At 38.7% G+C, this 17,851-nt stretch overlaps 1 protein-coding gene across 1 annotated transcript in view; it reads right to left on the bottom strand.

Annotated features, from left to right (window-relative positions):
• LOC138351144 (streptococcal hemagglutinin-like) overlaps positions 1–16,081 on the bottom strand; it is a 46,473-nt gene extending 30,392 nt beyond the window's left edge. The window contains exon 1 of the mRNA XM_069302780.1: positions 16,009–16,081. Within this exon, the coding sequence (XP_069158881.1) occupies positions 16,009–16,081 (73 nt within the window). The remainder of the gene's footprint in view (positions 1–16,008) is intronic.
• Positions 16,082–17,851: the final 1,770 nt, after the last annotated feature.

Genomic DNA, 17,851 nt, shown 5'->3' with positions numbered 1-17,851 from the left:
TAAGTGAATTGTTATTTTGCGGACCTTCTCTTTCCCTGATCGTTTTGCCAATTCCTTTCTCCCACAAACACATACTTTTATTACCTCCTTCCTCCAAATCAATTCCCATACCTCTATCTACTAACAGTTTAAACCCAAACAAACACCTCTAACCACTTCTTCTAGCGAGTTCGCAACAGCAACAACCCCAGCTCTCGATAGATGCACCCCATCACGAGCATACATTTCATTTCTTCCATAGAAGTGTTCCCAGTTGTCTATGAAAGATATTGCATTTGATTTGCAATATCTTTCCAGCCGGCAATTGACACCAAGTGCCCTCGATATCCATTCATTTCCCACTCCCTTTCTTGGAAGAATGCCACATATGATCGGGATTCCTCCCTTGCTCCTAACTAACTCTATGGCTGTTTTATACCTCTGAATCAGTTCCTCACTCCTGACTCGACCAACATCATTTCCTCCCACGCTAATGCAAATAATGGGATTGTTCCCATTACCAGCCATAATATCATTCATGTTGTTTATAATATCACCAATGCCAGCTCCGGGATAGCAAACCCTTAACCTGTTCCCCCTATCTCTAGCACAAAACGTACTATCCAAATACCTTATCTGGGAATCTCCCACAACTAATGTTTGCTTAGGTACTTCCTTTACTTTCTGAGGGGCCTGCGCTTCCTTTCTCTTCGTTGCTTTCCCCTTTGCGCGATCCACAGTCTCTCCACAGCACTCGTCCTCCAAAACGACAAATGAATTTGAAGTTGCTATGGCGTTTGAAGGCGGCTTTATCAAAGTCTTCTTAAGGCCCCTGTCTTTCGCAACTCTCCAAGACGAGGTCCCTTTACTGCTGGTCTCCTCCTTCGTTACTTCTCGTTGTTTTTTAAGCTGACGCACCTCCTCCCGCAGAGAGTCCAACTCTGTCCTCAGGGCTCCCACTAGAGTCACCAGGTCCTTCACTACAACTTCCATATTGCTATGATAATATAACAACAGAGAGTTAGTATAAATGGGGTTAAGTTAGAGTGGGATAATGTTGTTAGTGGAGTACCTCAGGGCTCTGTCCTGGGACCTCTGTTGTTTATAATATTTATAATTGATTTAGATTCAGGTTTGAGTAGCAACATTTGCAAATTTGCCGATGATACGAAAATCGGTAGGGAAATTAATTCGGAGGAGGACTCACTATCACTTCAAGTTGATCTAGATAGGGTTTTGAAATGGTCAAAGGATTGGCAAATGCAGTTTAATGCTGATAAATGTAAAGTTCTGAGGCTAGTTAATTATGATAGAGTTACAAGATACGAGCTAGATGGTGTTGAGATTGCGAAGTCGGATTGCGAAAGGGATCTGGGAGTTATGTTTAGTAAGAATTTAAAACAAAAGGATCAATGCATGAATGTTCGTAATAAGGTGAATAGGACACTGGGATTTATTAATCAAAGCGTTAGTAACAAGACACCTGGTGTGGTTCTTAAGCTATATCTTGCTCTGGTTAGGCCCCATTTAGATTATGCAGTTCAGTTTTGGTCGCCGTATTATAGAATGGATATAAATAAACTTGAACGTGTCCAACGTAGGATGACTAAGTTAATTCCCCAAATTAGAATTCTTTCATATGAAGAAAGATTAACAAAGCTTAAGTTGCATTCACTGGAAAGGCGAAGAGTTAGGGGTGACATGATAGAGGTTTACAAGTGGATGAATGGACATAACAGGGGGGATATTAATAGGGTATTAAAAATATCAACACAAGACAGAACACGAAACAATGGGTATAAATTGGATAAGTTTAGATTTAGGAAAGACTTGGGTAAATACTGGTTCAGTAACAGGGTTGTTGATTTGTGGAACCAATTGCCGCGTAACGTGGTGGAGGTGGGGTCCCTCGATTGTTTCAAGCGCGGGTTGGACAAGTATATGAGTGGGATTGGGTGGTTATAGATAGGAGCTGCCTCGTATGGGCCAATAGGCCTTCTGCAGTTACCTTTGTTCTTATGTTCTTATGTAACTGCAAAAGGCCTATTGGCGCATACGAGGCAGTTCCTATTTATAACCACCCAATCCCACTCTTATGCATGTCCAACCCACGCTTGAAACAATCGAGGGACCCCCACCTCCACCACGTTACGCGGTAATTGGTTACATAAGAACATAAGAACAAAGGTAACTGCAGAAGGCCTATTGGCCCATACGAGGCAGCTCCTATTCTATAACCACCCAATCCCACTCATATACTTGTCCAACCCGTGCTTGAAACAATCGAGGGACCCCACCTCCACAATGTTACGCGGCAATTGGTTCCACAAATCAACAACCCTGTTACTGAACCAGTATTTACCCAAGTCTTTCCTAAATCTAAACTTAACCAATTTATATCCATTGTTTCGTGTTCTGTCCTGTGTTGATACTTTTAATACCCTATTAATATCCCCCCGGTTATGTCCATTCATCCACTTGTAAACCTCTATCATGTCACCCCTAACTCTTCGCCTTTCCAGTGAATGCAACTTAAGCTTTGTTAATCTTTCTTCATATGAAAGATTTCTAATTTGGGGAATTAACTTAGTCATCCTACGCTGGACACGTTCAAGTGAATTTATATCCATTCTATAATATGGCGACCAAAACTGAACTGCATAATCTAAATGGGGCCTAACTAGAGCAAGATATAGCTTGAGAACCACACCAGGTGTCTTGTTACTAACGCTGCGATTAATAAATCCAAGTGTCCGATTTGCCTTATTACGAACATTTATGCATTGATCCTTTTGTTTTAAATTCTTACTAATCATAACTCCCAGATCCCTTTCGCAATCCGACTTCGCAATCACAACACCATCTAGCTCGTATCTTGTAACTCTATCATCATTACCTAACCTCAGAACCTTACATTTATCAGCATTAAACTGCATCTGCCAATCCTTTGACCATTTCAAAACCCTATCTAGATCAACTTGAAGTGATAGTGAGTCCTCCTCCGAATTAATTTCCCTACCGATTTTCGTATCATCGGCAAATTTGCAAATGTTGCTACTCAAACCTGAATCTAAATCATTTATATATATTATAAACAACAGAGGTCCCAGGACAGAGCCTTGAGGCACTCCACTTACAACATTTTCCCACTCTGACTTGATTCCATTTATACTAACTCTCTGTTTCCTTTGGTATAGCCATGCCCTAATCCAGCTTAATATAGCACCCCCAATACCATGAGACTCTATTTTTTTAATCAGTCTTTCATGTGGCACTGTATCAAAAGCTTTGCTAAAGTCAAGGTATACAACATCGCAATCCTTACCACTATCAACTGCCTCAACAATGCTAGAATAAAAAGATAACAAATTTGTTAAACATGAACGGCCATTTATAAAACCATGTTGCGACTCAATTATTAATTTATGTTTTTCAAGATGAAGACGAATTTTATTTGCTATTATAGATTCGAGTAACTTTCCCACAATAGACGTTAGGCTAATTGGTCGATAGTTAGACGCAAGTGATCTATCTCCTTTCTTAAAAACTGGTATCACATTAGCAACTTTCCAAAACTCTGGCACTCTGCCTGACTCTATTGATTTATTAAATATGGTTGACAGTGGGTCACAAAGCTCCTCTTTGCATTCTTTAAGCACCCTAGCAAACACTTCATCCGGCCCTGGGGATTTGTTTGGTTTGAGTTTTACTATTTGTTTAAGAACATCCTCCCTGGTAACTGCTAAACTCGTCAACCTGTCCTCGTCCCCACCCACATAGACTTGTTCGGCTGAAGGCATATTGTTAAGTTCCTCTTTAGTAAATACAGATACAAAATATTTATTAAAAATACTACTCATCTCTTCATCACTATCTGTTATTTGACCTGTCTCAGTTTTTAATGGACCTATCCTTTCCCTAGTCTTAGTACGATATAACTGAAAAAACCCTTTAGGATTTGTCTTTGCTTGCCCTGCTATGCGAACTTCATAGGTCCTTTTTGCTTTCCTTATCTCTTTTTTAACATTTCTAACCAGTTGTACGAATTCCTGTTCTAAAGTGACCTCCCCATTTTTAATCCTTTTGTACCAAGCTCTCTTTTTACCTATAAGGTTCTTCAAATTCTTTGTTATCCACTTTGGGTCATTAGTATACGATCTATTCAATTTGTATGGTATACTACGTTCCTGTGCTTTGTTTAGAATATTCTTAAATAAATTATATATTGAATCCACATCGAAATCCCCATTTAAGTCACCTATCGCTGGGTTCATGTCTCGCTCCAAGACCGGCCCACACCCCATACCCAAGCCGTTCCAATCAATTTGACCCAAAAAATTTCTTAGGCTATTAAAATCAGCTTTTCGAAAATCTGGCACTTTAACAGAATTTTCTCCTACTGGTCTATTCCATTCTATGCTAAATCTGATTTCTTTGTGATCACTGCTCCCTAGCTCACTCCCTATTTCGATGTCATTAATTTGCGTTTCCCTGTTAGTTAACACTAAATCTAAAATATTATTTTCCCGTGTTGGTTCCTTAATGTGTTGCGTAAGAAAGCAATCGTCAATTAATTCTAGAAAATCTTCTGCTTCACTATTCCCTGTTTTGTTCAACCAGTTTATTCCGCTAAAATTAAAGTCACCCATGACATAAATACTGTTAGATCTAGATGCTCTAGATATTTCATCCCATAGATGCTTTGCTTCCATTCTGTCTAAATTTGGTGGCCTATATATTACTCCTATTATAATATTATTAGCTTTTTCGTTTAATTCAATCCAAATAGTTTCTGTGTGTGGCTCTGTTTTGATTCCCTCTTTGAGACTACATTTCAAATTGTCCCTAACATATATGGCTACTCCACCTCCTCGTCTAATATATCTATCTGTGTGAAATAGTTTAAATCCATATATTTGATATTTAGCTAATAGTTCTCTATTTTCTACATTCATCCACGTTTCGGTAAGTGCAATAATATCTATTTTTTTCTGTGCAGACAAGAGCATTTAATTCGTTAATTTTATTTCTTAGACTTCTACTGTTAGTGTAATATACCCTAAGTGAATTGTTATTTTGCGGACCTTCTCTTTCCCTGATCGTTTTGCCAATTCCTTTCTCCCACAAACACATATTTTTATTACCTCCTTCCTCCAAATCAATTCCCATACCTCTATCTACTAACAGTTTAAACCCAAACAAACTCCTCTAACCACTTCTTCTAGCGAGTTCGCAACAGCAACAACCCCAGCTCTCGATAGATGCACCCCATCACGAGCATACATTTCATTTCTTCCATAGAAGTGTTCCCAGTTGTCTATGAAAGATATTGCATTTGATTTGCAATATCTTTCCAGCCGGCAATTGACACCAAGTGCCCTCGATATCCATTCATTTCCCACTCCCTTTCTTGGAAGAATGCCACATATGATCGGGATTCCTCCCTTGCTCCTAACTAACTCTATGGCTGTTTTATACCTCTGAATCAGTTCCTCACTCCTGACTCGACCAACATCATTTCCTCCCACGCTAATGCAAATAATGGGATTGTTCCCATTACCAGCCATAATATCATTCATGTTGTTTATAATATCACCAATGCCAGCTCCGGGATAGCAAACCCTTAACCTGTTCCCCCTATCTCTAGCACAAAACGTTCTATCCAAATACCTTATCTGGGAATCTCCCACAACTAATGTTTGCTTAGGTACTTCCTTTACTTTCTGAGGGGCCTGCGCTTCCTTTCTCTTCGTTGCTTTCCCTTTTGCGCGATCCACAGTCTCTCCACAGCACTCGTCCTCCAAAACGTCAAATGAATTTGAAGTTGCTATGGCGTTTGAAGGCGGCTTTATCAAAGTCTTCTTAAGGCCCCTGTCTTTCGCAACTCTCCAAGACGAGGTCCCTTTACTGCTGGTCTCCTCCTTCGTTACTTCTCGTTGTTTTTTAAGCTGACGCACCTCCTCCCGCAGAGAGTCCAACTCTGTCCTCAGGGCTCCCACTAGAGTCACCAGGTCCTTCACTACAACTTCCATATTGCTATGATAATATAACAACACTCAGGAGCTCCGGTTAACACAACCTCTCACTGTGACTTCACCTGACCGACTCAAACTTCACCTGACCGACTCCCATCGGTTCCACAAATCAACAACCCTGTTACCGAACCAGTATTTACCCAAGTCTTTCCTAAATCTAAACTTATCCAATTTATACTCATTGTTTCATGTTCTGTATTTTGTTGATAATTCTAATACTCTATTAATCCCCTTTGTTATGTCCATTCACCCAGTTGTAAATCTCTATCATGTCACCCCTAACACTTCGCCTTTCCAGTGAATGCAATTTAAGCTTTGTTAATCTTTGTTAAGCTTTGACACGTTCAAGTGAATTTTTATTCATTCTATTGCACGGCGATCAAAACTGAACTGCATAATCTAAATGGGGCCTAACCAGAGCAAGATATAGCTGAAGAACAACACCAGGTGTCTTGTTACTAACGCTATCCATTAATAAATCCCAGTGTTCTATTTGCCTTATTACAAACTCATGCATTGATCTTTTTGTTTTAAATTCTTACTAATCATAACTCCCAGATCCCTTTCGTAATCCGACTTTGCAATCTCAACACCATCTAGCTCGTATCTTGTAACTATCATAATTACCTAGCCTCAAAACTTTACATTTATTAGCATTAAACTGCATCTGCCAATCTTTTGACCATTTCAAAACCCTATTTAGATCGACTTGAAGTGATAGTGAGTCTTTCCGTGTTTATTTCCCTAACGATTTTTTATCATCGGCAAATTTGCAAATGTTGGTACTCAAACCTGAATCTAAATCTATATATTATAAACATAAAGTTTATATATAATAAACAACAGAGGTCCCAGGACAGACCCTTGAGGCACTCCACTTACACCATTTTCCCACTTTGACTTAACCCCATTTATACTAACTCTCTGTTTCCTTTGGTATAGCCATGCCCTAATCCAACTTAATATAGCACCCCCAATACCATGAACCTCTTTCTTTTTAATCAGTCTTTCATGTGGCACTGGGTGGTTATTGATGAGTGGGATTGGGTGGTTATAAATAGGAGCTGCCTCGTATGGGCCAATAGGTCTTCTGCAGTTGCCTTTGTTCTTATGTATCAAAAGCTTTGCTAAAGTCAAGGTACACAACATCACAATCCTTACCACTATCAACTGCCTCAACTATGCTGGAATAAAATGGTAACAACTTTGTTAAACATGTACGGCCATTTGTAAAGCCATGTTGCGAATCATTTATTAATTTATCTTTTTCAAGATGAAGACGAATTGCAAATATCGATTCAAGTAACTTTCCCACAATAGACGTTAGGCTAATTGGCCGATAGTTTGACGCAAGTGATCTATCTCCTTTCTTAAAAATTGGTACCATATTAGCTACCTTCCATGACTCTGGCATTCTGTCTGACTATTGATTAATTAAATACAGTAGCTCATTAAATTTCTGACAGTAGCTCAGAAAGCCCCTCTTGGCATTCTTTAAGCACCCTGGCAAACACTTCATCCGGCCCTGGGGATTTGTTTGGTTTGAGTTTTACTATTTGTTTAATAACATTCCTCCTGGTAACTGCTAAACTAGTCAACTTGTCCTCGTCCCCACCCACATAGACTTGTTCTGCTGAAGGCAGAAGTTCCTCTTTAGTACATACAGAGATAAAATATTTATTAAAAATACTACTCATCTCTTCGTCATTATCCGTTATCTGACTTGTCTCGATTTTCAATGGACCTATCATTTCCCTAATCTTTGTTCGATGTAACTGAAAAAAAAACATTAAGATTTGTCTTTGCTTGCCCTGCTATGCGAACTTCATAGTTTTTTTTTGCCCTCCTTATCTCTTTCTTTAAGGTTTCTAAACAGTTGTACGAATTCCTGTTTTAAACTGACTTTCCCATTCTTAATCCTTTTTGTACCAAGCTCTCTTTCTACCTATAAGGTTCTTCAGATCCTTTGTTATTAATTTTTTGTCATTAGTATTCGATCGATTCAATTTGTATGATATACTACGTTCCTGTGCTTTGCTTAGAATATTTTTAAATAAGTTATATTTTGAATCCACATCGAATTCCCGTTTTACGTCACCTATAGATATTATAAACCAACATTTTATAAACAATATTATAAACATTTATAAACAATATTTATAAACAATTGATATTATAAACAACATGAATGATATTATGGCTGGTAATGGGAACAATCCCATTATTTGCATTAGCGTGGGAGGAAATGATGTTGGTCGAGTCAGGAGTGAGGAACTGATTCAGAGGTATAAAACAGCCATAGAGTTAGTTAGGAGCAAGGGAGGAATCCCGATCATATGTGGCATTCTTCCAAGAAAGGGAGTGGGAAATGAATGGATATCGAGGGCACTTGGTGTCAATTGCCGGCTGGAAAGATATTGCAAATCAAATGCAATATCTTTCATAGACAACTGGGAACACTTCTATGGAAGAAATGAAATGTATGCTCGTGATGGGGTGCATCTATCGAGAGCTGGGGTTGTTGCTGTTGCGAACTCGCTAGAAGAAGTGGTTAGAGGTGTTTGTTTGGGTTTAAACTGTTAGTAGATAGAGGTATGGGAATTGATTTGGAGGAAGGAGGTAATAAAAGTATGTGTTTGTGGGAGAAAGGAATTGGCAAAACGATCAGGGAAAGAGAAGGTCCGCAAAATAACAATTCACTTAGGGTATATTACACTAACAGTAGAAGTCTAAGAAATAAAATTAACGAATTAAATGCTCTTGTCTGCACAGAAAAAATAGATATTATTGCACTTACCGAAACGTGGATGAATGTAGAAAATAGAGAACTATTAGCTGAATATCAAATATATGGATTTAAACTATTTCACACAGATAGATATATTAGACGAGGAGGTGGAGTAGCCATATATGTTAGGGACAATTTGAAATGTAGTCTCAAAGAGGGAATCAAAACAGAGCCACACACAGAAACTATTTGGATTGAATTAAACGAAAAAGCTAATAATATTATAATAGGAGTAATATATAGGCCACCAAATTTAGACAGAATGGAAGCAAAGCATCTATGGGATGAAATATCTAGAGCATCTAGATCTAACAGTATTTATGTCATGGGTGACTTTAATTTTAGCGGAATAAACTGGTTGAACAAAACAGGGAATAGTGAAGCAGAAGATTTTCTAGAATTAATTGACGATTGCTTTCTTACGCAACACATTAAGGAACCAACACGGGAAAATAATATTTTAGATTTAGTGTTAACTAACAGGGAAACGCAAATTAATGACATCGAAATAGGGAGTGAGCTAGGGAGCAGTGATCACAAAGAAATCAGATTTAGCATAGAATGGAATAGACCAGTAGGAGAAAATTCTGTTAAAGTGCCAGAATTTCGAAAAGCTGATTTTAATAGCCTAAGAAATTTTTTGGGTCAAATTGATTGGAAAGGCTTGGGTATGGGGTGTGGGCCGGTCTTGGAGCGAGACATGAACCCAGCGATAGGTGACTTAAATGGGGATTTCGATGTGGATTCAATATATAACTTATTTAAGAATATTCTAAACAAAGCACAGGAACGTAGTATACCATACAAATTGAATAGATCGTATACTAATGACCCAAAGTGGATAACAAAGAATTTGAAGAACCTTATAGGTAAAAAGAGAGCTTGGTACAAAAGGATTAAAAATGGGGAGGTCACTTTAGAACAGGAATTCGTACAACTGGTTAGAAATGTTAAAAAAGAGATAAGGAAAGCAAAAAGAAACTATGAAGTTCGCATAGCAGGGCAAGCAAAGACAAATCCTAAAGGGTTTTTTCAGTTATATCGTACTAAGACTAGGGAAAGGATAGGTCCATTAAAAACTGAGACAGGTCAAATAACAGATAGTGATGAAGAGATGAGTAGTATTTTTAATAAATATTTTGTATCTGTATTTACTAAAGAGGAACTTAACAATATGCCTTCAGCCGAACAAGTCTATGTGGGTGGGGACGAGGACAGGTTGACGAGTTTAGCAGTTACCAGGGAGGATGTTCTTAAACAAATAGTAAAACTCAAACCAAACAAATCCCCAGGGCCGGATGAAGTGTTTGCTAGGGTGCTTAAAGAATGCAAAGAGGAGCTTTGTGACCCACTGTCAACCATATTTAATAAATCAATAGAGTCAGGCAGAGTGCCAGAGTTTTGGAAAGTTGCTAATGTGATACCAGTTTTTAAGAAAGGAGATAGATCACTTGCGTCTAACTATCGACCAATTAGCCAAACGTCTATTGTGGGAAAGTTACTCGAGTCTATAATAGCAAATAAAATTCGTCTTCATCTTGAAAAACATAAATTAATAATTGAGTCGCAACATGGTTTTATAAATGGCCGTTCATGTTTAACAAATTTGTTATCTTTTTATTCTAGCATTGTTGAGGCAGTTGATAGTGGTAAGGATTGCGATGTTGTATACCTTGACTTTAGCAAAGCTTTTGATACAGTGCCACATGAAAGACTGATTAAAAAAATAGAGTCTCATGGTATTGGGGGTGCTATATTAAGCTGGATTAGGGCATGGCTATACCAAAGGAAACAGAGAGTTAGTATAAATGGAATCAAGTCAGAGTGGGAAAATGTTGTAAGTGGAGTGCCTCAAGGCTCTGTCCTGGGACCTCTGTTGTTTATAATATATATAAATGATTTAGATTCAGGTTTGAGTAGCAACATTTGCAAATTTGCCGATGATACGAAAATCGGTAGGGAAATTAATTCGGAGGAGGACTCACTATCACTTCAAGTTGATCTAGATAGGGTTTTGAAATGGTCAAAGGATTGGCAGATGCAGTTTAATGCTGATAAATGTAAAGTTCTGAGGTTAGGTAATGATGATAGAGTTACAAGATACGAGCTAGATGGTGTTGTGATTGCGAAGTCGGATTGCGAAAGGGATCTGGGAGTTATGATTAGTAAGAATTTAAAACAAAAGGATCAATGCATAAATGTTCGTAATAAGGCAAATCGGACACTTGGATTTATTAATCGCAGCGTTAGTAACAAGACACCTGGTGTGGTTCTCAAGCTATATCTTGCTCTAGTTAGGCCCCATTTAGATTATGCAGTTCAGTTTTGGTCGCCATATTATAGAATGGATATAAATTCACTTGAACGTGTCCAGCGTAGGATGACTAAGTTAATTCCCCAAATTAGAAATCTTTCATATGAAGAAAGATTAACAAAGCTTAAGTTGCATTCACTGGAAAGGCGAAGAGTTAGGGGTGACATGATAGAGGTTTACAAGTGGATGAATGGACATAACCGGGGGGATATTAATAGGGTATTAAAAGTATCAACACAGGACAGAACACGAAACAATGGATATAAATTGGATAAGTTTAGATTTAGGAAAGACTTGGGTAAATACTGGTTCAGTAACAGGGTTGTTGATTTGTGGAACCAATTGCCGCGTAACATTGTGGAGGTGGGGTCCCTCGATTGTTTCAAGCACGGGTTGGACAAGTATATGAGTGGGATTGGGTGGTTATAGAATAGGAGCTGCCTCGTATGGGCCAATAGGCCTTCTGCAGTTACCTTTGTTCTTATGTTCTTATGTTCTTATGTTCTTATCGCTGGGTTCACGTCTAGCTCCAAGACCGGCCCACACCCCATACCCAAGACTTTCCGATCTATTTAACCCCAAAAAATTCTTAGGCTATTAAAATCAGCTTTTCGAAAATCTGGCACTTTAACAGAATTTTCTACTGCAGCTCTATTCCAGTCTATGCTAAATCTTTGTGGTCAATGTTCCCTAGCTCACTCCCTATTTAGATGTCATTAATTTGTGTTTCCCTGTTACTTAACACTAAGTCTAAAATATTATTTTCCCGCGTTGGTTCCTTAATGTGTTGGCTAAGAAAGCAATCGTCAATTAATTCGAGAAAATCTTCTGCTTCAGTATTCCCTGTTCTGTTAAATCAATTTATTCCACTAAAATTAAAGACACCCATGACACAAATACTGTTAGATCTAGATGCTCTAGATATTTCATCCCATAGATGCTTTGCTTCCATCCTGTCTAAGTATAGTGGCCTGTATATAACTCCTATTATAAGATTATTTGCTTTTTCGTTTAATTCTATCCAAATAGTTTCTGTGTGTGGCTCAGTTTTGATTCCCTCTTTAAGACTTCATTTCAAATTTTCCCTAACATATATGGCTACTCCCCCTCCTCGTCTAATATATCTTTGTAAAATAGTTTAAATCCATTTATTTGATATTCAGCTAATAGTTCTCTATTTTCTATATTCATCCACGTTTCGGTACTGTGCAATAATACCTATTTTTATGTGCAGACAAGAGCATTTAAATCGTGTATTTTGTTTCTTAGACTTCTACTATTAGTGTAATATACCCTAAGTGTATTGTTATTTGAGGCCCTTCTCTTTCCCTGATCATTTTGCCAATTTCTTTCCCCTACAAACACATACTTTTATTACCTCCTTTCCTCCATATTAATTCCCATACCACTATCTTCTAACAGTTTAAACCCAAACCCAAACAAACACCTCTAACCACTGGTTCCAACGAGTTCGCAAAACAACAACCTCAGCCCTCGATAGATGCACCCCATCCCGAGCATACATGTCATTTCTTCCATACAAGTGTTCCCAGTTATCTATGAAAGATTATCGCATTTGATTTGCAATATTTTTCCAGCCGGAAATTAACACCAAGTACCCTCGACAATCATTCATTCCCAACTTCCTTTCTTGGAAGTATGCCACATATGATCGGGATTCCTCCCTTGCTCCTAACTAATTCTATGGCTGTCTTAAACCTCTGTATCAGTGCCTCACTTCTAATTCGTCCAACATCATTTACACCTGCACTAATACAAATAATGGGTTTGTTCCCATTTCCAGCCATATCATTCATGTTGTTAATAATATCACCAATTCCAACGCTCGGATAGCAAACCTGTTTCCCCTATCTCTGGCACAAAAAGTTCTATCCAAATACCTCACCTGGGAATCTCCCACAACCAAAATTCCTTTACTTTCTGAGCACTAAGAGGGACCTGCGCTTCGTTGCTTTCCCTTTCGAACGAACCGCAGGCTCACTACAGGACTCGTCCTCCAACACGGCAAATGAGTTAGAAGTCCTTAGGATAACTGTAGGCGGCTTTGTCAAAGTCTTCTTAAGATCCCTGTCCTTTACGACTTTCCAAGACGAGGTCTTTTTAATACTGGTCTCCTCTTTTGTTTCTTCCTGATGTTGCTACAGATTTTTTTAATTCCTTTTTTTCAACACAATTTGTACTTTAATCCCAATTACTATTAAGTTTTAGTCTAAGTGTTTTTCCCCCACACCTTGCCCGAAATGCTATGCGTATTAATGGCTTTAGGTATTGTATGTACTAACTCTGTTTATAAATCCAACATTATATTTGTAACTCAGCATCTATGTATGTACTTTCCCTGAATAAAAAATGTAATTTAATTTAACTTAATTTGTCGTACCTCCCGTAGGGATTCCAACTCTCTCCTCAGAGCTCCAACTAGATTCATCAGTTCCTTCACTACACCTTCCATTATTGCCATGATAATATTACTACAGTCAGAGCTCCAGCTAACACACCCTCTCACTGTGACTGCCTGCGCCTGACTGAACTTTCGGAAACATTGAAATGGACTTCGTAAAATATTTAGTATAGCGTGTGTTGCTTTTACATCCAACAGATGGCGCTGTTTTTCAAAATAAACATGTTTTTACCTGTCACAGGTGTGGTATCTATACAGTAGGTATATAAAAACACGCTCGTATTTGAATGGAACGTTGTGTCAAAATTCCAAAGCAAAGTTGTAGGTCTAGTGATGGTTTCCATTTATTGTTCTAATGACTGCTTTGAGCCTCTGCGATCAATCAGTCAATCACCTCTCTTCTTACCACTTACAGGCTACTCGTGCCCGTGCCACTACTTGGGTGGCTTGATCTTCATCATGGAATTACCCAATCCTCTCTTCAGTTACAAGACTTGATAATGGTCCAGGAGAGACCGAAACATCGTCGTTTCTTCACTTTCTGATGTGTGGTTTGGTCATCATATCTTCAGTCACATTATTATAACAATTTATAACAGATAACCACGGAGATAACAGTCTCCGTGGTGTAGTGGTAAGACCTCGCCTGGCGTTCCGCGAGCGCTATGTCATGGGTTCGTATCCTGGCCGGGGAGGATTTACTGGGCGCAATTCCTTAACTGTAGCCTCTGTTTAACTCAACAGTAAAATGTGTACTTGGTTGTAACAACGATTCTTCGCGGCTGGGATTCGTATTCCAGGGACCATAGGATTAAGGACTTGCCCGAAACTGCTACGCGTACTAGTGGCTGTACAAGAATGTAACAACTCTTGTATATATCTCAAAACAAAAAAAAATTATGACTCATCGTCTGCATAGGTGCGATATGAGGATAAAATAGGAGTCGGGGTATGAAGGAAAAATAGGAGGTGGGATATGAGGACAGCCACTCTACCGACCAACCCAAGTACCTGGACATACAGAGGGATACAACTTGTCTTAAATATTATAAAGATGATAGATAATTTGAAAAGAGTCTTAGTGAGAGGAAATACTCCAAAAATAAAATAAAATAAGATACAAATATAACAGAAATAATATAAAATAAGATACAGACAAAAATAGGAGAAAATAAGATACAGACAAAAATAGGAGAAAATAAGATACAGACAATAGAAAAGGATGTGGATATTAACACACTAACCAACAGTGGAACAAAATTGCTATGTTTAGCTTCTAACTTTTTTCATTACCTCGCGCGCCTAATTAATTTTTCACAGTGATTACCTTGGCCGGGTAATGTGCGGATATTTGCGGTGGGAACTGTGCTCTGACAAGCTCGTTCGTGTGTGGAGGACCCGGCCGTGTTATAAATTCATACCCTGAGCTTGTTTTCCCAATGGCTGGGTTATTCGCGAGACCTAATTAGTCAAGTGTAATGATATGCAAATATGGTTCCTGCTGCCCCCCCCTCACCCCTCCCCTCCCCCCTCTCTCTCCCCCCTCTCTCTCTCCCCCCTCCCCTCCCCTCCCCCTCTCTCTCCCTTTCCTCCAGTCCTCAGCCACTACTTCCTGTCCTCTTCCCTTCCCTCAGTCCTCTCCCTACTTCTCCCAGCCCACTCTTTCCCTCTTCCTTCTTGTTCTCCCCCCTCCCCCTCCTCTCTCGCTCCACCCTCCCTAGTTCTCGGGGTATTTACTCGTGTTCGGGATTTCGCTGTACACGAGAGAGAGATAAAAGGAATGAACTGAGTAGTTAAGTAACTCTGACAGTTTTGTTTATTTTTGGTGAGTGATTAGTCAGTTGTTGGTGTTCATTATTTGTATTTACTATTTGGCCCTGCAGATTCGAACTATTAGCTCTTGGATCCCGCCTTCCTAACCAATCATTTTTTCCCTCTGTTATGTTTACTACATATTCAAAATTCAAAAATTCAAAATTCAAATTCTCTATATTCTATTCTAATATAAAACATATTTCTCTCAAAACACACACATATCCCTAGGAAGCGGCCCATAGCTGCTCTTTAACTTTCAGATACCAATTAACTGCTAGTTGAACAGGGAAGAAAGAAAGAAATTCTGCCCATATCTTTCCCCCTCGGCTGGGAATCGAACCGTGATCTCTAGTACTACGACCCCCGAGCGCTGTCCGCTCAGCCGCGAGGTCCCTGGTTTCCCCATTTGCCTTAAAAAAATTTCCAGCTGGATTTGTTAATTTAACAGAGTTTTGGCATTTACGGCTTCGGCGGGTAGGCAGTTGCATGTGGGTGAAAAGGCATCTTCTGTTTTTAGTCCTTCATTGTGACTTGTTGAGCTTGAAACCATTGCTTCTTGTTTGTCACTCCAAAGCATGTTGTTGTTGTTATAGATTCAGCTACTCGGAACAAGTTCCAAGTAGCACGGGCTATGGTGAGCCCGTAGTGGACTTACCTGGCACAGGAGCGGTGCGGAATCTCTCGGTGACTCCAAAGCAGCTATGTCCTGCTGAAGATGAGGTCTCCATGCTTGGACACAATGATCCAAGTGAGGCGCTCCAGTGTGTCAAATATCAAAGACATATTTATTTCTGTTATGATGCTCATGGGTTATATTACATCTATCAAAGAATTGTTTAAAATCAGATTAGAATTTTGGAATAAGCTTTTGTAATTGTAAATAAAATATCACAAACGAATGTGTGAAGTGAGTGTATGTTTTAACATTTTTAGGGATTTAAACAGAAGAGCTGTGTGTTGTCTGAGGTGTGGGGAAATGACATGTGAGATTTATATTTATTTAATTTATATTTTTCGATAGCAAATTGTATGATGAATAAAAGTGAACTGCTTAAAATTCCCACAAATCAATTTCCTAACACATTATTGGGGGTTTATGGTTTATATACATGTATAATCTTTCAATCAAAATTTATTGATTAGTAGACATTCCCTCCAGTATTGAACTACACATGTAACTTATTTAATTAGGAGGCCTTATCTTTTTGTTGGTAGGCCTGGCCCACCAGTTATGAACAAGAATGATCACACCTCGTGGTTGAGGCTGGCATCAATACCATGTACTGGTGTTAGGTAACTAGTTATATTTCTTCCTCTTCAATTACACCTGACATAGGGCACTCACAAATAATAGCAGTAATCCTATATATGACAGCTATATCAGGGGAAATATTGGTATATTGATTGAGATAAGGACCAAAGAATATTTACCTTGGTTTTGTCGTTGTCTCGTGTCCTAGCTGGAATATATACTAAATATAAATATTAAAGGTCTCTAATAAGCTAGATAGTATAGGAATCGGAAAAAAACACCTCCCTGGATAGTAGACTTTGTTGTGTGTTGATAATGGAAGCACTTTACTCCCATAACACAGCTGTCCAAGGGATAATTATTGGAGCTAAATTTGCCTAAACAACTTGTTAAAAGCAATGGCCGACTGACGCCATCCTCCCACTCATGCATCCCTTCTTCTCCTGATGCGTTTTATCAAAGTGGATAAAGGGCCCACATTTAATATATTTTGATGCTGATAATTAAGCTGGTTCAAGGGAAATGTTTTTATGATGTTTACAGTCCCGAGACCGCTATATTAAGAATAATTCCCAACAGAATTAGCTGGTGAAATTAATAGCGACGTGGCTATGATGTCCCCCATTCTCTATTGACGGAAATTCCACTTTGCCAGGTCCTCTATGAGTGATTAAATCACTATTTCTAGAGATAATTTATTATTACAAACAGCAGCAATATTATCTGCATATTGTATTGAATGGTAGTAAATGGTGTCGGGTTTTCTGACATAATTCGCAGGGGGCCGAACACAGGCCAAAGTCCATTACTTAGGACTGACGAACACCGATAATCATCCTCAGAATTATTAGATTAATTTGATATTAGTAGTTAGTAATCACACATTTGTGCGTCAGTTCGTACAGGACGGATGTCCCCGTACTCGAGTTGCTGGGGGGGGGGGGGGGTAAAAATCTTAGGCGATTCCATTTCCCTGCTAATTCTTAGGAGGCAAAATTTCTAGCCTAATTACATTTTGTTTAACCCAGAAGACTAAATGTGAACAAGTACTATAGTCAAGTATGATTCTGGGACTGCAGTGAGAACAATGACATTAGTTATATTATCTTAAAGCTGTTCAGGTAACTGGTCACTGATATATATAAACACTGAGGCCCATGGAATACATCTTAATTAAATAATAAATGTGTCAAAATCTGTCCTCGGATTTATATAGTCAGTCATGCTCCTTTGTGCTTATTTTCTG

The sequence above is a fragment of the Procambarus clarkii genome, chromosome 48 (assembly GCF_040958095.1).
Source record: "Procambarus clarkii isolate CNS0578487 chromosome 48, FALCON_Pclarkii_2.0, whole genome shotgun sequence".
NCBI lineage: Eukaryota > Metazoa > Arthropoda > Malacostraca > Decapoda > Cambaridae > Procambarus > Procambarus clarkii.
The sequence above is the reverse complement of the archived record's forward strand: the minus strand, read 5'-3'. Positions and strand labels throughout refer to the sequence as shown.